General features: G+C 42.4%; 2 protein-coding genes across 3 annotated transcripts in view; one reads left to right on the top strand and one right to left on the bottom strand.

Annotated features, from left to right (window-relative positions):
* Positions 1–49: 49 nt before the first annotated feature.
* LOC143776926 (solute carrier family 23 member 1-like) lies at positions 50–12466 on the bottom strand. Of its 2 annotated transcripts, none has more exons than XM_077266778.1 (12): positions 12312–12466; positions 8702–8863; positions 8438–8595; positions 7117–7276; positions 5620–5801; positions 5372–5495; positions 4936–5092; positions 4050–4303; positions 3681–3845; positions 2678–2786; positions 1912–2007; positions 50–883 (listed from the first exon to the last, which is right to left on the bottom strand). In XM_077266778.1, exons 1-12 carry the CDS (start codon positions 12363–12365, stop codon positions 657–659), a joined length of 1848 nt encoding a protein of 615 aa, XP_077122893.1. In that variant the 5' UTR covers positions 12366–12466; the 3' UTR covers positions 50–656. The 2 variants fall into 2 exon arrangements, with proteins under 2 accessions (XP_077122893.1, XP_077122894.1); XM_077266779.1 differs by having other exon boundaries at positions 12290–12464.
* Positions 7225–22456, top strand: part of LOC143776927 (uncharacterized) — a 28938-nt gene continuing 13706 nt past the window's right edge. Inside the window, exon 1 of the transcript XR_013215948.1 lies at positions 7225–7297. The gene's annotated coding sequence lies outside the window, so the exon portion shown is untranslated. The remainder of the gene's footprint in view (positions 7298–22456) is intronic.

Raw genomic sequence — 22456 nt, 5'->3', positions numbered from 1 at the left:
TGACGACTTCCGTTAATCTGAACAATAAACACCGGAGAAGAGACTTGGATCGGGAGGTTTCTCCAGCACAGATGGTTTAATAAACTCCTTACAAGAAGAATCACAGTATCGTAATGACCGTTATTGAGAACGCATGTAACAGGAAGACAGATCAAGGCTTTCACCTGAAGGAAAGGGATGATGGAAAGCACCCCCTTCGGTCACGAATTGAGGTCGTATTTGGCTTTTGCATTATCTGAAGGTCTTCAAGTCAAGGATTTTGGTGCTGAATATTTCATCCTTTCAAAGGAATCCATTTTGTTCGAAAAACGTCGGCGACGTAAAAAAAAGTGATGAATTCACGAATCATATTGTTCTCCTTAGCACCAATACATGAAAATAATTGGTCTTCAGATGTGTTCTTCAATCTAAATGACTTCGTGTAGGCCATTCTCTTGGAAGTGGAGAATTGGAGGTCCTTCCATGGGGAGACCGTTCCCATCAGTTGTATACAAAAGAGGAAATATGAAAAACCGTGACAAGATGCCCATTGCCATCCAATGTCTACAACAACCAGGTTTGCAGTCCTCAAGTCATAATGAAAGAGGTCCTGAGAAGGTCCTGAACATACTCATGTGTTGTGGATTGTCCTTGATTATAGGGCTCTTTGGTATAATTCAGTGGTTAGTTTCCGTGTAGCTATTACAATGGTTGTTCTCATGATCGACAAGAGGTAGTTTTCTGGGTTTCGGACAAAAAGGAATGTATCGGAGCCAAGAAGAAGTGCAGAATTTTGTGCCGATGCCAAATGGAAGGTCGTAGACGTCTTCAATGTCGGAGCAGTTCTCCTCGGCTTCAACATTGACCTTGTTCCATGACGCTATTCCTCTTTCTTCTTTTGTGCCTATCAAGTCATAATCAAAAGGCAAGGAAGATACTTCAGTCAACACCTCACGTTCTCAAGCCTTACTTTTACCGTAAGGAATAATGTAGAGGGAGTCCAGAGAAGAAGAAAAAGAACATGGAGCTCCATCATAGAGTAAGCTCTCACATATGCAGAAAAGGTGGCATTATGCTGTTAAATAGCAGGCAAAGCATTAGTAATGGCATGTAGAGAATGTTATAAGAGTCTTTCTTCTTGCGGCTCAACAATATTTGGAGAGCTGGTAGAGAGGACAAGTGAAGGAATCGAAAGTAAGGAGTGGTGGTGCATTCTCCACAGTTCTGCACTGCCCTAAATCTCTTCTCCCATCTCTGTCTACCACCCTACCAATACTCTACGTTCCGCTATTGACCTAAGACTTACATCCTCCATAATCCTAACCTCCCACTCTCATCTCCAAGACTTCTCATGTGCTGCTCCAGTTCTCTTGAATGCACTACCTTGGACAATCCGGTGAGCTCCTAGTATCCATGGTTTTAAGCAGAGTCGGTAAGCCAAACCTCCGACTCATCAATTTCCATGACACAGATTCCGACTCCACCAAAATGGGCTCCGACTCCACGACTACGACTCCACAGCCCTGCCAGGGCTGTGGGGTCGATAAGCCAAACCTCCGCCTCAATTTCAATGACTCCGACTCCACCAAAATGGGCTCCGACTCCACAGTCCTGGTTTTAAGCGTGCTCGACTGGCTCAATACCTCACTAATCTAACTCTTACCTGTTCTCCCTTCTTAAATTTGCCCCAGAATCTGGTCCTTCCTATTGTCCGTTTGCACACCCTCCATATATTATATTGTGTTGACAACCAACATCTTTGACTCTTGTTACTAAATTCTTTGTTTCGAGGAAAAATGGTGGAGAAGGAAAAGGAGAATATATCGAAAGAAGAAAAAAACAGTATGGATTGCCCAGTATTAGATGTTGTCCATGTTTTAGATAGACTATCTTCTCTTCTGGAGATCATTCTAGCTTGATGACCATCATTACCTGGTATGGTGTTGTCTAGGAAAAATCCAAGGAACCCGCCGACGAACATTCCCGTGGTCAACAGCACCATGATGATTTGGTCTAGTTGAAGAATACCTGTGTCAAAAATGGAAATATAAGAAGTAATCGACGTATCTGACTCTACTTGATGTAACAACAAATTGCCCTGGAACCCCAACAGAAGGAAAAGAGAATGTCCCCATTCTGGACTCATTCAGTAGGGTTCAATTCAATCCCAAACGTGACGGCGCCCATACACCTTAGGTCAGGTTCAGACCGTGACAATTCTCCCATTTCTGACTTTGTCAGGGACTTCCACTATATTTACCGAAAGACGGGGTTTACGAAATTGAAGTCCAAAAGATGAAACTTTACACTCCAGTTTATCTTCTTTTCGACGGAGCCAGTCTTTTTTGCCATACTCTGTAAGGTAGTCTACCATGGAATTAAGACCATATCCCCCCAAAAAATTAATGAACAAGGGCACTGACGTGGACTGAACCCATAGCCAAGATTCTTTTTTTTTTCAACCCCACCTCCTCTTCAGCCCATCATGCACATGTTCTCTAGGAAAAGAGTATGACGTTGCGAGACACCTCGGATGGCTAATCCTCCCCCATGAGAAAAAAAGGATGGAGCATGTTGACATCCAACATGTTCAACCTTTCTTTTTACGCAACACTGCTGGTTGGGGGAGAGTATATATTAATTGAATGAACATGCATGGCCACCTCAAAAACAGCGATTGTCAGCTTTTGCTTCTTACCGGTTTCCAGAAGTTCTGCATTATTGTTCACCCAGTTTGGGATAGAAAGGCCACAGAATATAGAGAAACCAATAATGAATATGTTCCTGGAGGAATTCATGTCAGCGTACTGCGAGTATAAAAACACAAAAAATGTTAATTTCGAAAAACTATTACCTTGTGTATAGCCGGATCCTGCAGTCATATAACTGAAAGACGAGGACAGAATGTCACATCCTCCTTGGAGATCTGGGGTTAGAAGATCACTATTTATTGTGAATCGCAGATCTTCCATTTAGCCTGTGTGTTTGTCTTTCATATTCAATGGATTTAATTTTCTTTCATGCTGAAAAGGTTAACGACACATCCTATGCTGGTTAGAAACGTGCATCTCCATCTCACAGTTGATCCTGACCTGGTCATTTCCTCTCCCTGTAAAATCTGGCCAGACCTTCTCTTCCTTGCCAGTTAAAGTTTTACTTCCTAGCTCCTTGGAGTCTCTGTGCTGAGTTGGAGGTCATCGTTGCTGCTGGAGATTGTTGCATGCTGTTTTTGGGTGTATGCTTTCCTCATTGTCCTATTCCCATTTGGTTTGTACATTTCTATCCATCCCTTTATCCCTTTCTTCCTTTGGGTGAGTGTTTATATGTTAGTTGCCTTCTGTTATCTCTGTTTGTCTTATGCGTTTATACATTAGCATTTCTGTCTCAGACCTCCTGGGGAAGGGGAGAACAGTAAGGCTGGTGACCCAAGCCTCCTCACCTTTAGAGGTACCTTTGAGAGCAGGGATAGTTAGGGCCCTAGCCCTAGGAACAGTGCAGGGCCCCTTTTGCTATTTATGTACAGTCACAGCGTGAGACAGAAACACAGACTAACAGGACGGCAGGATCAAACTTACAGACTATTGGATGACTCTAGGACTATTTCCTGCAGATGGCGCTACTTTTGGCTTACCAGACTAAAGGTGTATGAGTATACGGGAACAAATCAGTTGACCTCCATATGTGAAAGCGATATCATTTACCTGCAAATTGGACATCCCGACAGCAGCTATTACTCCAAACATCACCAGAAACATCCCACCGATCACCGGAGTTGGGATAGTAGCAAAAACAGCACCGATTTTACTGAACACGCCCAAGAGGAGCATCAGTACCCCGCCGGTAATGATCACCATCCGGCTCCCAACCTGGAAGACAATGATCAACATCGTATTGCTTGCTCGATCACCACTCCATCCAAACTTCTCTTGGTCTTCTAATTTGGAGTAAAGATGATTAGGGGGTCATCACTTTTGGCAATCGGACCGACCAGTGTTGCTGGTTGGAATTCCTCTTTAGAATCAATGTTCCATTTCTAATTCGGATCGGAACAATAGTGCGAGAACACTTACCTTTGTGATTCCCAGGGCGCCGACATTCTCACTGTACGATGTGGTCCCATTCCCGGTGCCCCATGCCCCGGCCAGTAAGCAACCGATCCCTTCTATACCAATTCCTCTGTTAATGGCATGCTTCGGTGGGGGTGGTGCCCCAGAAAGTCGTGCGCACGCATGGTAATCACCCACCGACTCCACCATGGATGAGATGACTCCGGCCAGGATCCCAAACACGCCCTCCAGACTGACGGTAGGCGTACCCCATTGGCCTAAAAGACAAAGACTGCCATAGTTTGATGTCATATACTGACTAATAGAAGGTACTCTCAACAATGCCCTTTACCAGTGTGCTGCCCTTTAACTAGGTCCCTCCCTCCAAAAAACCTCCTTTATTAGTCAAAGCCTCATCATTCTATATGTCATTTATCTTAATAGGTGATAATTTTTTGTCACCTGGAGACGCCATTAATTTAGAGTCTCAGTTTTGTGCCGTCCACTATTTACATATAGAAGTAGAAGAAGAGGTCTGTTCCAGGCTTGTTAGACCTCATCAGTGCAAGATATGAAAACCAGGGGTCTAAGAAAAGAAACCTGGCAAAAAAAGACTCGATATCCAGTCATATCATAAAGAAATGGGATAAATGGAACCAAAAAAACACCCTAAAGAGCCCTGACTCAATATAGCCATTTTTCTTATCTTGCCCTGATGAGGAGCAAAAAGACAGGAGCACAGAGCCGTACAATTATCAAAGATTTCCACACCGCACCATTGCGAGGCTGGTACACCTAACAATGAAGTCAAAGATAGGTTATATATAGTGTATGCAGTCATAATAATATGACCTCAGCTGCTGCAGAACGTCATAATACACAAACATGACACATGTGAAATGTTTCTTACCTGGATACGGAAAGCGGAACCACGGAGCCCGAAACAAGACATCCCCTTTGACGTCGGTACGAGCGAAATACCCATAAGTCTCGGGCTTGGTTGGGAAGACATTGGTGATGGTGAGAATGTAACAGATCAACCAAGAAATGGAAATGCCAAGAAGAACCTTAAGCAGAAAAGATGGAAGAAGTAAGGAATATGGATCCACACCCATTGGACTGTCAGAATGAGCTCACTGATGGATCCTCAGTTAACTCATTCTGCACTCAGTGATAGACAGTACAGCTCAGAGACAATAAAAAGCATTTTTTTTTGTAAAGAGACCTAATGGTAAAAATTATTTTTAGCCAAAAGTATTTAAGAAGAAAAAAAAAATTATCGGAAAAGGTGGAGATGGACAACCCCTTTAAATCTGGGCTGTATAGATAAAATCATAAGACATTACCGGAAAGATCTGGAAGACATATGTTCTGGAGTACTGCCACTTCCGGTTACTTTTTGAGTAGTACGGGATAAGGAGAGGAATGTTCCGTAAGTATTGGGAAAACAATATGATGAAGAAAGTTGTCCTGGAAGACAAGAAGTGAAGAAATCAATATTTAAAGGGGAACTCCACAATAAAATACAGAGTAACCTGAAAATCAGGCTCAGATCTTTAATTTTATTTGGATTTTTTTTTTCTTAGTTATTTACATGATGGATATCCCCCAGTGGGTTCCCGCGTCGTTACCAGCAGACTCGAAGAGGGGGAGAGCGATGAGCGTAATCGTAGGAGCGATCGTTAAGGGTCCAATGAATCTCATAAGGAAGCCAATCAATCCGGAAAATCCAACTAGGATTTGGAAGCAGGACGCGACCATAATGGCTCCTTGAACCTGGAAAAATAGGAGATTATATAGTTCATTAAAATGTCTATGTAATATATATATATTTTTTAAAAACATTACATTTATAATATAAATATGTAAAAAAATGAAAAATTTGAATCGCTGCAGTCTTCACATTGGCCACTAGATGTCAGTACAGCATCTGTAGAATCCAATTTAAACCATCTCGCTTTACACTATGCTGTGAAACTGAGTGGTACCGCTTTATTTTGCCTACAACGTGAAAGTTTAGTGACAAAATGACCCCAATTTGCACAAAAAGCCAAAAGCTCAACGACAACAACAGACGAGACAGAACGAGGGAGATGTTCAGTGGTCGCCGTATGGAGAAACATTTATCTGCAACTTTGGGGGAGGGTCCGGCTGTGTATGGAGACTAATTGGCATCATTCCATAGGGGAAAAAAAAAGTGTAAAAATTAGCTAACGGCGTATAAGAAAAGTTTCTCACTAGTGCCGCCTAGTGGACGTTGAACCCAATAAATCATTAGTATTACTTGTGTTTATAGACCGGTGATGACCAAACTCACAGAAATATCAAGATCATTCATGATGTTTTCGTATTGAAGAACGGACTCTGGACTTTGTCACAAGTTTCCTTAGTTGTAATAACTGAATTCCATTACTGCACGGCGGGTGTACGACGCTGTTCACATTGTATGTCTAACTGGTGGAGGCGTGATCAATACCATAATGATTAAAGAAGGGAAAACGTATAGCAGACTGGCAACCATCTCTACTGACTGGAGGTACCTGATCTACAGCTGCCATGTATAAGTACCAGTAGAATAGTGAGTGCAGCTCCGGAGTATAATACAGGAGGTAACTCAGGAACAGTAATGTAATGTATGTACATAGTGACTGCACCAGCAGAATAGTGAGTGCAGCTCTGGGGTATAATACATGATGTAACTCAGGATCAGTAATGTATGTATACAGTGACTGCACCAGCAGAATAGTGAGTGCAGCTCTGGGGTATAATACAGGATGTAACTCAGGATCAGTAATGTATGTACACAAGGACTGCACCAGCAGAATAGTGAGTGCAGCTCCGGAGTATAATACAGGATGTAACTCAGGATCAGTAATGTATGTACACAGTGACTGCACCAGCAGAATAGTGAGTGCAGCTCTGGAGTATAATACAGGATGTAACTCAGGATCAGTAATGTAATGTATGTACACAGTGACTGCACCAGCAGAATAGTGAGTGCAGCTCTGGAGTATAATATCTGATATAATGCATGAAATTTTCAGTTTGGACCATGATTTTTCCATCTGGTCAGAGTCTTATACCACATTACCTCCCGTAACCGTGATTGCCAAACTTCCACAAATTCTGGCGACGTTGCATTCACGAGGCTGGCATTTTGGGTCCATTCTGGGCATCTCCACTTGGGAAGCGATAACATGGCAAGGGTTGGGGTCAAGAAGGCAAAAGTTCCTCCTTGTAAGATTGGTAACCTATAAGAGACCGAACATCGGGTAAGCGACCCCAACATTACTTTACATCTACAGTACTTATCTGTTTTCTTAAAGAGATATTCTGAGTATAGACATTTTTTGGAACATCATGATATTTGCCTAATCTCCTGAGATATATGAAGGCTCCCAGATAAAGTTGAGGCCTCCCTGATTCCTGGAGAGAGTTAGCAAATTTCCAGGAAACCTTTGTTTTTCAGACTTTGGCGGTCCCTTGAACGCATATTAAGGGGGCATGAAGGAGGTGTGGTGAAAGTTTGCAAGCGGTGTGGCCAGAAGAGTCGATCTTGTTGTCCATAGCAACCAGACCTGAGCTTTTATTTTGTGTTTTTATTGGTTGCTATGGGCAACGAGGCCTAGTTTCCCAACACTTTTGATGCCTCGGGCCTATAATATGTCATCCAGTAACTCCTGTTTTTCCTTGTCGGATTTTTCTTCATCAGTTAATGACCTTGCGGCAAACCAGGGGAGTGAAACATTAAATATCTGTAAGGACGGTCTCTCTCAGACACAGCAGATAACAGGAGATAAGAGGACGCTCCATTTTGTTATTTTGCAGCATAACATATCTGTCATTTATCTATTTTTATGACTTGATGAGTAAAATATATATATGTGTGTATGTTTACGGTTGTAAAACAGTGAAATACTAAAATGCCAGAACGAGCGCCAAATCATGTCAGCAGATTGTCCATAGCAACCAATCACGGTGCAGCTTTCATTTCTGAGAGGGCTTAGGAAAGATGAAAGCTGCGCTGTGATTCGTTGTGATGGGAGGGAAGACATAACAAACATGTCCGCCAATAATCCAATAAGGCGTTTCACATCTTTTCTCTTGAATAATCTGTCAAGTGGAGTTGCTCAAAGTTGACAACGCCTTCCGAAACCGCCCCCATAACGCCACCAACAAGGAGGCCTGTCGCCCAGAAAGCCCCCGTTTCCTGTCCCCTAAACCATCCAAGATGACTTGGTCATAAAGGGGTTGTCCTGAATTGGAAAAAAAAACATGGCCGCTTTCCTTAGCAAATAGCGCCACCCCTAGCGATGGGTTGTTTCTGGTATTACAACTCAGCCCCATTGAAGTGAATGGATTAGAGCTATGATACGTGGACAGGGATGGCGCCGTCTCTTCTATGAACTTACCTGACCCCGAAGAGAACCTGCAGTAGAGTACAAATCCCAGAGACGAAAAAGATGGTGCTGATTAGGTGACTTTGGGTCAAGGGGTCGTAGGTCAAGCACAAGTCTTTGGATAGGATCAATGGAATAGCAACAATCCCTCCGAGGGCGGTCAAGTAATGCTGCGAAAGCAGGGAGAAAAAAAGTCAATGAGAAAAATGGCTGCCAACTAAGATGGCCGCCATCGGCTTGGTCGACCATTTTAAGGGTAACGTCGACCCCCATTACCTGAATGCCTAGGAAGATGCACAAGTACCAGGAGGGCACGTCCGTCACCGTATACGCCAGCTTGTTCCTGTCCTTGTCGCTCTGACTGATTTTCGTCTTTTCTTGGCCGGGGAGTTTTGTATCAGATGAAGATGTGATGTTATAATGATTAACATCTTCTACCTGTCAAAATGAAGGAACTTTGATTAGAGGTCAACGGGCCGCTGGCGCCAAATGGAACCATATTACATATTCGGTGGGTGTTTTACGGATTCCTAAACATTCCGCTCTTACTTGTTACAGCTGCAGTTTGTGCTCCAGAGCTGCTCTTCCTGCTCTAACCGGTAACAGAAAAGTCAACGCTTTTTGGGGCCTTGGAGTGAAAAGGGCCCATCCCTAGTAGGAATCTAATATTGGCACTCGGCTGGTGGTGTAGCCAGAGACAGATTTTGCAGTAGGACATGGGCGCTTCCCGTTACCTCTCCGGGATACACAGGATTCGCAGTGAGGAGCGCCAGCTCCGAGGTTTATTATAATGATTAACGATTGCAGAGCTGACACCAAGGGACAATTTCAGGAAGCATTAATCAGATCAAAACGAAATCTGTACCAGCCCCCAGGCCAGCCCCCATGCCAGCCCCAGGCCATTGTGCAATAACTTCACACATTGCAGGATCTGTACATATTCTATATGGGAGTAAAAATCCATTTAGGCTACTTTCACACTTGCGTCGCTTGACCTCCGTCGCAATGCGTCGTTTTGGAGAAAAAACGCATACTGCAAAGTTGCCCACAGGATGCGTTTTTTCCCCATAGACTTGTATTACCGACACATCGCGACTTATGGCCACACGTTCCATACGTTGTGCACTGGATGCGTCGGTATTTGGCGGACCGTCGTAGCGAAAAAACGTTCAAGGGAACGTTTTTTCGTACGTCAGGTCTTGCATTTTGAACTGCGCAGGCGCACCGGAAGTCCACCCCCTCCTCCCTGGGACTTCACAATGGGCAGCGGACGAGTTGAAACACTGCGTCCGCTGCCCACGTTGTGCAAAAAATCACCACTGTCCGTCGGTACGTCGCGCCGACGCTTTGTGATGGCCCCGTACCGACGGAAGTGTGAAAGAAGCCGGCAGCAATAACTGACTGCAGTGTGAACCTTTACTGATCGGTGGTTGCATAACAGTCTATTTATACAGAAAAACCGCAGTAAACAATGTGCACAGAGTGATCTGTGATGGATCCCTCAGCGAGCACAGGCTGCCATAGTGCTTGGCAGTGCGAGTCTTGTTTACACAGGATGATGCACTGCCGAGAACAAGGATCTATCATGCTGCTCAAAAGTTAATTTTACCCGATGAATGAGCATTTTATAGGCTAAAAGCAGATTAAGTTACATCCTGTATTATCCCCCAGAGCTGCACTCACTATTCTGCTGGTGCAGTCACTGTGTACATACATTACATTACTGATCCTGAGTTACCTCCTGTATTATACTCCAGAGCTGCACTCTTCTGCTGGTGCAGTCACTGTGTACATACATTACATTGCTGATCCTGAGTTACATGCTGTATTATTCCCCAGAGCTGCACTCACTATTCTGCTGGTGCAGTCACTGTGTACATACATTACATTACTGATCCTGAGTTACATCATGTATTATACCCCAGAGCTGCACTCACTATTCTGCTGGTGCAGTCACTGTGTACATACATTACATTAATGATCCTGAGTTACATCCTGTATTATACCCCAGAGCTGCACTCACTATTCTGCTGGTGCAGTCACTGTGTACATACATTACATTACTGATCCTGAGTTACATCCTGTATTATACCCGAGAGCTGCGCTCACTATTCTGCTGGTTCAGTCACTGTGTACATACATTACATTACTGATCCTGAGTTACATCCTGTATTATACCCCAGAGCTGCGCTCACTATTCTGCTGGTGCAGTCACTGTGTACATACATTACATTACTGATTCTGAGTTACATCCTGTATTATACTCCAGAGCTGCACTCACTATTCTGCTGGTGCAGAATAGCCAGATCAGAGGAAAGAGCTCTGTTTTGCACTAATCTTATTTTCGATTATATCTCTGGTTCTTGTAGTGCACCCTTTACTTTTAGACTTTTTTTCCTCTGTATTGTTTATCTGCTTTTGCAGCATCTTTTTTTTCTTCCTCAGTTTCAGGCTGCATTCAAGACTTTTGTAAATGTTTGCAGAATTGACCCAAAATGTCAATGTTTTGCTTCCTGAGCCTCTTCATTATCACTTTTTGCTTATGACATGGTCTCTGTCATGCTGGAAAAAGCCTCGTTCATCACCAATTGTTCCTGGATTATTGGGAGAAGTTGCTCTTGGGGGAGGCTTAGATCTCATTCTTTATTCATGGTCGTGTTCTTCAGCAAAATCGCAGTCTGATTCCTTGTTTCCTGCAAATTTATTTTCTCTGATGAAGCACAGTGCCCAAATAATGCCGCCATCTATTGAACACATAACAAAACAAACAGTGCCTACATAAAGCAGCCATATAGTCCCCTTACAAAGTACCCAACAGTGAAAACAAACTGATACCATACAGTGCCCAAATAATACCTCTATATAATGCCCTATATAAAAGTATCACAAAATGATCACATAACAGACCATGTAGTGTTCAAATAATGCAGCCAAATAGTGAACAAGTTGCACACCAAAAAGTACTCAAATAAAACAGCCATACAGTATTCTTACAAAGTACCCAACAGTGAAAACAAACTGATACATTAGAGTGCCCAAATAATACAGCTATATAATGTCCTACATAAAAGAATCACAGTGAACACATAACAGACCATGTGGTATCCAAAAAATGCAGCCATATGGTCTCCTTACAAAGTACCCAACAGTGAAAGCAAACTGATACCATAGAGTGTCCAAATAATAGTTATATAATGCCCTACATAAAAGAATCACATTGAGCACATAACAGACCATGTGGTGTCCAAATAATGCAGCCATATAGTGAACACATTGCAGAACAAAAAGTGCCCAAATAAAGCAGCCATATAGTCTCCTTACAAAGTACCCAACAGTGAAAATAAACTGATACATGGAGTGCCCAAATAATACAGCTATATAATGCCTTATATAAAAGTATCACACAATGAACACTTATCAGACCATGCAGCGTTCAAATAATGCGGCCATATAGTGAACACATTGCAGAACAAAAAGAGCCCAAATAAAGGAGCCATATAGTCTCCTTACAAAGTACACAACAGTGAAAACAAACTGATACCATAGAGTGCCCAAATAATAGAGCTATATAATGCGCTATATAAAAGTATCACACAGTGAACACTTATCAGACCATGCAGCGTTCAAATAATGCAGCCATAAAGTGAACTCATCGCAGACCAAAAAGTACCGAAATAAAGCAGCCATATAGTCTCCTTACAAAAGTGAAAATTCAATCCAATGGAAAGGGGAAAACTTGATATTTTGGGAATAACCCTATAAATAAAAACCCTAGATGGGTACATAAGGGGCCAATGACCCTAATTTCCCAGAATATATAAACATAGTGCCCCTTTTTCCTGAAAGTAAATGTCCATATGTTACATTGGTGACGCGTTGTTGTGACCTGGAATGTGGGGTTGTCCACGCCGCCATCGTTACCACTGCTCTCCTTCTCCATCTCTTTGGTTGCAGGTGATAGACTGAGCTCCGCGGAGTTACCTGCCCATCCCCAGGTTGGCAGGAGGCACCGGCTCGACCAACGCCTCACTGAGGTCTGACGGTTTCCCAACATCACAAGTCAATAAGTAATGAAGGAAGGAGACGAAGTGTGAGACTTATGTAAATCAGCAGAGCTCGGCCCCTCCCCAGTCACGGCCCGCCATCACTATACCAAATGGCACAATTATTATTGTTTATTGCCCAGGATTCACAACTATTTTAGGGAGCGGCGAGAAGATGTCGTAGGCACTTAAAGGGAACGACATGATGGCGGCATTATTTTATTACAATATTATATTGGTTACTGATCAATCCTCTCTTAAAGGGAGCTCATCCAGGATCTCGGCCCCTAAGAAAAATCTACAAATGTGCCCCCATTGGTTATGTACCATTTATAATACGGGTGTCTTCCTATGTGGCAGAGGGGCTCCTCTGTACCCCACAATGTTACCCTCACTTCTGTGAACCCGATCCGTAGGTCTCGCACATTTACGCATTCCCAGAAAATCAAATCCAAAAGGAATTAGCAATTTGGCGCCGTCCCTTTAAGGAATGATTGACTTAGGAAAAAAAACCTAAAAATAAGTTCTGGGGGGCCGTGTTGGGTGGGCTTTCTGGAGCTGAAGATAAGCAGGCCATATTTTATCACTATTCAGGCAATGGAGATGGTAAAATAAAGCAGCATATTTAAAGGGCCGGTACTACGACAATAGAGGGGACCTGACTTCATATATATAGTGCCGCAATACCGCCACCTGCTGGCACAAGAGCTTACACTTCTATTAGGTTCTGTTCAAGCTAGAAAGCAGAGACATAGGAAACAAAAAAAAAAAAAACATCTTTCTTACCTGCACCGAGACAGTGTCACAAACCCTCAGCTGTGAGCCGATGCATTTTACCTGCACTGATACATTGTAACAAACTATCAGCACCGCTGATGTGTTTAGCTACCATAGGACTGTTCACACTGGATGCAATGGTAACAAACCCTCAGCTGTGAGAAATATCAAGTCTGTAGAGGTTTGGGATGGAAAGAAGAACGGTTTTCAATTCACTGACAGCAAGCGGAGATGTTGAAAATTAATAGACAATGTCAAAAGTTGGGGTTCCCCTTTAAGCACGGAGTCACACGCAGGAGGGCTAGCTAGAATGAATAGCACTTGCCTTGAATAGTGACTTGTCCGGGTCGTTGTAGCCCTTGAGCCCCTCCGCGGCCGTCATCATCATCCTCCGGGCAGCTGACAGGCACGGCGCACCGTCAGCTCTGCTGTATCCTGCCACATGAAATGACAAGCGGCTGCGGTGGGCTGGGAACTTATCTGAGACTCATGTGAGTGGAATTATCACAATCTCATCCTAATTTGCCGAGGGATCGTCTCTTCCTGGCATTAAGGAGAAAGGGTAACGAAGGGTTAATGCCGCCAAGCTCTTATAGACTGCCACCTAGTGGTCTAGAAATCCTGAAAAAAACTGACTGCCTAGAACTGGAGGGCGACAATTGAGGGGAACGCCTGGGGTTCAGCTCCTACATTGGCAAAAGAGGTGCAAATTTCAGTGATAAGGCTACAGAGTTGCAGAATTAGCATCTGCGGGGGCCAAAAGGCCCCTCTGTCATATAGGAAGACCCCAGTATTATAAATGTCATATGGTTGGTGGGGACCCCATACAGATTTTGCATTGGGACCATAGAGCTTTTAATTAGCTCTATTCTATAAAAAAAAGGTTGTGACATCACTGTGTGTATTATCTCTGTACTATGACATCACTGTGTGCATTATCCCTATACTGTGACATCACTGTGTGCATTATCCCTGTACTGTGACATCACTGTGTGTATTATCTCTGTACTATGACATCACTGTGTGCATTATCCCTATACTGTGACATCACTGTGTGCATTATCTCTGTACTGTGACATCACTGTGTGTATTATCCCTGTACTGTGACATCACTGTGTGCATTATCCCTATACTGTGACATCACTGTGTGTATTATCCCTGTACTGTAACATCACTGTGTGTATTATCTCTATACTGTGACATCACTGTGTGTATTATCCCTGTACTGTGACATCACTGTGTGCATTATCCCTGTACTGTGACATCACTGTGTGTATTATCCCTGTACTGTGACATCACTGTGTGCATTATCCCTGTACTGTGACATCACTGTGTGCATTATCCCTGTACTGTAACATCACTGTGTGTATTATCCCTGTACTGTGACATCACTGTGTGTATTATCCCTATACTGTGACATCACTGTGTGTATTATCTCTGTACTGTGACATCACTGTGTGCATTATCTCTGTACTGTGACATCACTGTGTGTATTATCCCTGTACTGTGACATCACTGTGTGCATTATCCCTATACTGTGACATCACTGTGTGCATTATCCCTGTACTGTAACTTCACTGTGTGTATTATCCCTGTACTGTAACATCACTGTGTGCATTATCCCTGTACTGTGACATCACTGTGTGTATTATCCCTGTACTGTGACATCACTGTGTGTATTATTCCTGTACTGTGACATCACTGTGTGTATTATCCCTGTACTGTAACATCACTGTGTGTATTATCCCTGTACTGTGACATCACTGTGTGTATTATCCCTATACTGTGACATCACTTTGTGTGTTATCCCTGTACTGTAACATCACTGTGTGTATTATCCCTGTACTGTGACATCACTGTGTGCATTATCCCTGTACTGTAACATCACTGTGTGTATTATCCCTGTACTGTAACATCACTGTGTGTATTATCCCTGTACTGTGACATCACTGTGTGTATTATCCCTGTACTGTAACATCACTGTGTGTATTATCCCTGTTCTGTGACATCACTGTGTGCATTATCCCTGTACTGTAACATCACTGTGTGTATTATCCCTGTACTGTGACATCACTGTGTGTATTATCCCTGTACTGTAACATCACTGTGTGTATTATCCCTGTACTGTAACATCACTGTGTGTATTATCCCTGTACTGTGACATCACTGTGTGTATTATCTCTGTACTATGACATCACTGTGTGCATTATCCCTATACTGTGACATCACTGTGTGCATTATCTCTGTACTGTGACATCACTGTGTGTATTATCCCTGTACTGTGACATCACTGTGTGCATTATCCCTATACTGTGACATCACTGTGTGTATTATCCCTGTACTGTAACATCACTGTGTGTATTATCTCTATACTGTGACATCACTGTGTGTATTATCCCTGTACTGTGACATCACTGTGTGCATTATCCCTGTACTGTGACATCACTGTGTGTATTATCCCTGTACTGTAACATCACTGTGTGCATTATCCCTGTACTGTGACATCACTGTGTGCATTATCCCTGTACTGTAACATCACTGTGTGTATTATCCCTGTACTGTGACATCACTGTGTGTATTATCCCTATACTGTGACATCACTGTGTGTATTATCTCTGTACTGTGACATCACTGTGTGCATTATCTCTGTACTGTGACATCACTGTGTGTATTATCCCTGTACTGTGACATCACTGTGTGCATTATCCCTATACTGTGACATCACTGTGTGCATTATCCCTGTACTGTAACATCACTGTGTGTATTATCCCTGTACTGTAACATCACTGTGTGCATTATCCCTGTACTGCAACATCACTGTGTGCATTATCCCTGTACTGTAACATCACTGTGTGTATTATCCCTGTACTGTGACATCACTGTGTGTATTATCCCTGTACTGTAACATCACTGTGTGTATTATCCCTGTACTGTGACATCACTGTGTGTATTATCCCTATACTGTGACATCACTGTGTGCATTATCCCTGTACTGTAACATCACTGTGTATATTATCCCTGTACTGTGACATCACTGTGTGTATTATCCCTATATTGTGACATCACTTTGTGTATTATCCCTGTACTGTGAAATCACTGTGTGCATTATCCCTGTACTGTAACATCACTGTGTGTATTATCCCTGTACTGTGACATCACTGTGTGTATTATCCCTGTACTGTAACATCACTGTGTGTATTATTCCTGTACTGTGACATCACTGTGTGTATTATCCCTGTACTGTAACATCACTGTGTGTATTATCCCTGTACTGTGACATCACTGTGTGTATTATCCCTATACTGTGACATCACTTTGTGTGTTATCCCTGTACTGTAACATCACTGTGTGTATTATCCCTGTACTGTGACATCACTGTGTGTATTATCCCTGTACTGTAACATCACTGTGTGTATTATCCCTGTACTGTAACATCACTGTGTGTATTATCCCTGTACTGTGACATCACTGTGTGTATTATCCCTGTACTGTAACATCACTGTGTGTATTATCCCTGTTCTGTGACATCACTGTGTGCATTATCCCTGTACTGTAACATCACTGTGTGTATTATCCCTGTACTGTGACATCACTGTGTGTATTATCCCTGTACTGTAACATCACTGTGTGTATTATCCCTGTACTGTAACATCACTGTGTGTATTATCCCTGTACTGTGACATCACTGTGTGCATTATCCCTGTACTCTGACATCACTGTGTGCATTATCCCTGTACTGTGACATCACTGTGTGCATTATCCCTGTACTGTGACATCACTGTGTGCATTATCTCTGTACTGTGACATCACTGTGTGCATTATCCCTGTACTCTGACATCACTGTTTATTATTGTTGGCAGCGGATTAATCTCTGTACTGTCTTCATAGTTGCAGTGTAGAGACGTGCCCTCACTGCCTGTCTGTCACTAGGATGGTTCCTTTGGGGTTGATTTACCTTCGACTTCTGACATTCCAATCTGATTCTGAACTGAGTTGATTTTTGCATTTTGGTTGAGGAGAAGCCGTCCATCTTCTTCTCTTTGGACCTGGATTCCTAGATAAGATGTCCCATTTCCAATGCTGATTCAGAATTTTATTCATCTTTGCAATTTCCGTTTCCTCTTGATGAACCGTAATCACATCGTCCACATGTAAGAGAATATACATCCACTTTCCTTCTGTACATTTTCTGTATATACATGGATCTGCTTGACCTCTTTTATATTCTTCTTCCAATAATACTTTGCTCATTTTGGTGATCCGCGCTCTTGGCAATAGTTTACAACCATAGAGAGAATTTTAGTGGTTTGTCAATGAGATTCTCTTCACCCTCTTTGATGTAACCCTCAGGTTGTGTCTTGTCCATGTTCTCTTCAATGTCACCATTTAACAAGGCAGGTTTTCATGGACAGGTAGTTGTTGCATCTCATCCCATGACTGCGGTTCTGACTCAGGTAGTGTTTTGACAACTTAGGATAGACGCTTAGCTGGTATACCCTTGTTTGATCATACGCATTAGACCTATCTTCATCAAAATCTGCTCCTATCTAACCTCACTTTTCCTCCCATCTACTCACTTTCTAATCCCTGTCCTCCTCACCTGTCCTCCATGATCAGAAACTAGCACACTCCTAAAGAAACCTCACACATCTAGTTACTCAGACGCTGTCTGACTCTATTCGACCACTGTCCTCCACATCTTCACTCCATGATGCAGACAGTGCCACTGTTTTCTACACTACACTGGCATCAGCTATTGGCTCTGTCATCCCTCTCTTGCTTGGCAGAGTACGAAGAATCAACAGACAACCCTGGCACAACAACCTCACTAAAAAGCTTTGACAAGTATCCGGGGTTACGGAGCATCGTTGGAGGTAAACACATTCTCAAGAAGACTTCACCGCATTCGAAACAGCCACTTTCACCTGCAAATGAGCCCTCATCTCTGCTAAACTACACGACTTCACAGCCCTCGTATCTTCTTTATCCCACAGTTATTAAAAACTTGTAATTTCCTCCCCCGCCCTCCACTGCTCCATCTGACCACCCTCATCTCTGGAGAAGACTTCACCACACATTTAAAAAGTAAGGTTGACCAAGCAAGGCAAGTCTTTACTGCCCATCCACCACACACCACATCCCCTAAGTGTAAAAGACCACTGCTCCTCCCCCACAACCTTCCTCCCCACCATCACTGAAGGAGACCTCACTCATCTCTTCTCCAAATTGCACCTCACCACTTGTTCACTTTACTCCATCCCATCCCACCTTCTCCCTAACCTCACCACCAGGCTTATCCCAGCTTTAACCCATCTCTTCAACCTATCGTTAACCTCTTTTACCTTCCCCTCTGCTTTCAAACTTGCCACTATGACATCTACCCTTAAGAAGCCATCCCTTGATCCAAACTCTACGTCCAGCTATTGACCCATATCACTGCTCCCGTTCACCTCCAAACTCCTCGAACACCATGTCCATGCTGAACTTTCCTCCTATCTCTCATTTAACCTACTCTTTGACAACCTACAATCTGTCTTCCATCCCCAACATCCCACCGAAAATACCCTGTCCAAAATTACTAAGGACTTACTGCCAAAGCTAAAAGACTATACTCAATACTCCTCCTTCTAGACCTGTCCTCTGCCTTCGACACAGTTGACCACTGCCTCCTACTACAAATCCTCTCTTGGCATCAAAGACCTCGCCCTCTCCTGGATCTTCTCATACCTCTCCAACCGTACATTTAGTGCCTCCCACTCCCACACTACCTCCTCACCCGGCCCTGTCTGGGTCAGAGTCCCTCAAGGCTCTGTTCTGGGACCCCTACTCTTCTCCTTCTCCATCTATACTTTTGGCCTGGGCATCTCCTAAAATTCCATCGCTTCCAGTACCATCTATGCTGATGATACTCAGATCTACCTCTCTTGTCCAGACGTCACCTCTCTCCTGTCCAGAATCCCAGAGTATCTATCAGCCATGTCCTCCTTCCTTCACCACGCTTCTTAAAACTCAATGTGGACAAAACAGAACTCATCATCTTTTCTCCATCTCGCCTAACTCCCCTCCCTGATATGTAGTATTATATCATACTTTCCCCTGTACTGCAAGTCTGCCGCCCCCATTGGGGCTCACAATCTAACCAGGCTTTGTGAGCTAATTACCAAGGTGTGTTTTAATTAAGGTGATGAGAAACATTGGTTGGTATTAACCAGACCTCGAAGGAATCAATGTTCATAATATCTCAGAAGTGAGATCGAGAGACCAGAAGTTGGAAAAGGCTGGAACATCAATCACTAAGTCTCACATCACATATATCCTCTTCTTCAGGACCTCAGCCTGGAGCCCAGACTGTTGTAAAACCAATTCGGATGAATTCTGGGAGACGCGCCCATCTGTAGTCACGCGGCTCCTCCGCTAATTACGTGGCTGCATTTTAATTACATTTTCTTCTTTTCAGACCGGATGAAAATGTAAAGAGAAATGTCATTGATCCACCCCCAAGATTTGGCAGATCATCTGGTCACTAATGTGCACAGAGGGGAGAACAGTAAAAAAAGAACATAAGTGTGTGTGGCCTCATCTGGTGTCGGCGTTCTTATATGTGCAGGAAGTACAGTTCTTCTTATGAACAAATATGTGTTTCTTCCGGTGACTGAATGAAACAGAAAGTTCTGATCAAAGAAAGATAATATCTACTCCTCACAACCTGGGCATCCTCTGTATATAATAATATATGTACTGCCGATATAACCTGGGCATCTCCTGTATAAAATTACCGTATATATGTACAGCTGGTATAACCTGGGCATCCTCTGTATATAACTATATATGTACTGCCGGTATAACCTGGGCATCTCCTGTATATAATTATATATGTACTGCCGATATAACCTGGGCATCCTCTGTATATAATTATATATGTACTGCCGATATAACCTGGGCATCCTCTGTATATAATTATATATGTACTGCCGATATAACCTGGGCATCCTCTGTATATAATTATATATGTACTGCCGATATAACCTGGGCATCCACTGTAAATAATTATATATGTACTGCCGATATAACCTGGGCATCCTCTGTATATAATTATATATGTACTGCCGATATAACCTGGGCATCCTCTGTATATAATTATATATGTACTGCCGATATAACCTGGGCATCCTCTGTATATAATTATATATGTACTGCCGATATAACCTGGGCATCCTCTGTAAATAATTATATATGTACTGCCGGTATAACCTGGGCATCCTCTGTATATAATTATATATGTACTGCCGGTATAACCTGAGCATCCTCTGTATATAATTATATATATACTGCCGATATAACCTGGGCATCCTCTGTATATAATTATATATGTACTGCCGATATAACCTGGGCATCCTCTGTATATAATTATATATGTACTGCCGATATAACCTGGGCATCCTCTGTAAATAATTATATATGTACTGCCGGTATAACCTGGGCATCCTCTGTATATAATTATATATGTACTGCCGGTATAACCTGGGCATCCTCTGTATATAATTATATATATACTGCCGATATAACCTGGGCATCCTCTGTATATAATTATATATGTACTGCCGATATAACCTGGGCATCCTCTGTATATAATTATATATGTACTGCCGATATAACCTGGGCATCCTCTGAATATAATTATATATGTACTGCCGATATAACCTGGGCATCCTCTGTATATAATTATATATGTACTGCCGGTATAACCTGGGCATCTCCTGTATATAATTATATATGTACAGCTGGTATAACCTGGGCATCCTCTGTATATAACTATATATGTACTGCCGGTATAACCGGGGCATCTCCTGTATACAATTATATATGTACTGCCGGTATAACCTAGGTATCTCCGGTATATAATTATATATGTACAGCTGGTATAACCTGGGCATCTCCTGTATATAGCTATATATGTACAGCTGGTATTAACCTGGGCATCTCCTGTATATAATTATATATGTACAGCTGGTATAACCTGGGCATCTCCTGTATATAATTATATATGTACAGCTGGTATAACCTGGGCATCTCCTGTATATAATTATATATGTACAGGTGGTATAACCTGGGCATCTCCTGTATATAATTATATATGTACAGCTGGTATAACCTGGGCATCTCCTGTATATAATTATATATGTACAGCTGGTATTACCTGGGCATCTCCTGTATATAATTATATATCTGCAGCTGGTATAACCTGGGCATCTCCTGTATATATTTATATATGTACAGCTGTTATAACCCGGGCATCTCCTGTATATAATTATATATGTACAGCTGGTATAACCTGGGCATCCTCTGTAAATAATTATATATGTACTGCCGATATAGCCTGGGCATCCTCTGTAAATAATTATATATGTACTGCCGGTATAACCTGGGCATCCTCTGTATATAATTATATATGTACTGCCGGTATAACCTGGGCATCTCCTGTATATAATTATATATGTACAGCTGGTATAACCTGGGTATCTCCTGTATATAATTATATATGTACAGCTGGTATAACTTGGGCATCTCCTGTATATAATTATATATGTACTGCCGATATAACCTGGGCATCCTCTGTATATAATTATATATGTACTGCCGGTATAACCTGGGCATCTCCTGTATATAATTATATATGTACAGCTGGTATAACCTGGGCATCCTCTGTATATAACTATATATGTACTGCCGGTATAACCTGGGCATCTCCTGTATACAATTATATATGTACTGCCGGTATAACCTAGGTATCTCCGGTATATAATTATATATGTACAGCTGGTACAACCTGGACATCTCCTGTAAATAATTATATATGTACAGCTGGTATAACCTGGGCATCTCCTGTATATAGCTATATATGTACAGCTGGTATTAACCTGGGCATCTCCTGTATATAATTATATATGTACAGCTGGTATAACCTGGGCATCTCCTGTATATAATTATATATGTACAGCTGGTATTACCTGGGCATCTCCTGTATATAATTATATATCTGCAGCTGGTATAACCTGGGCATCTCCTGTATATAATTATATATGTACAGCTGGTATAACCTGGGCATCTCCTGTATATAATTATATATGTACAGCTGGTATAACCTGGGCATCTCCTGTATATAATTATATATGTACAGCTGGTATAACCTGGGCATCTCCTGTATATAATT

This window comes from Ranitomeya variabilis, chromosome 5, assembly GCF_051348905.1.
Source record: "Ranitomeya variabilis isolate aRanVar5 chromosome 5, aRanVar5.hap1, whole genome shotgun sequence".
Lineage (NCBI taxonomy): Eukaryota > Metazoa > Chordata > Amphibia > Anura > Dendrobatidae > Ranitomeya > Ranitomeya variabilis.
This window is presented reverse-complemented; position numbering and strand designations above follow the sequence as displayed.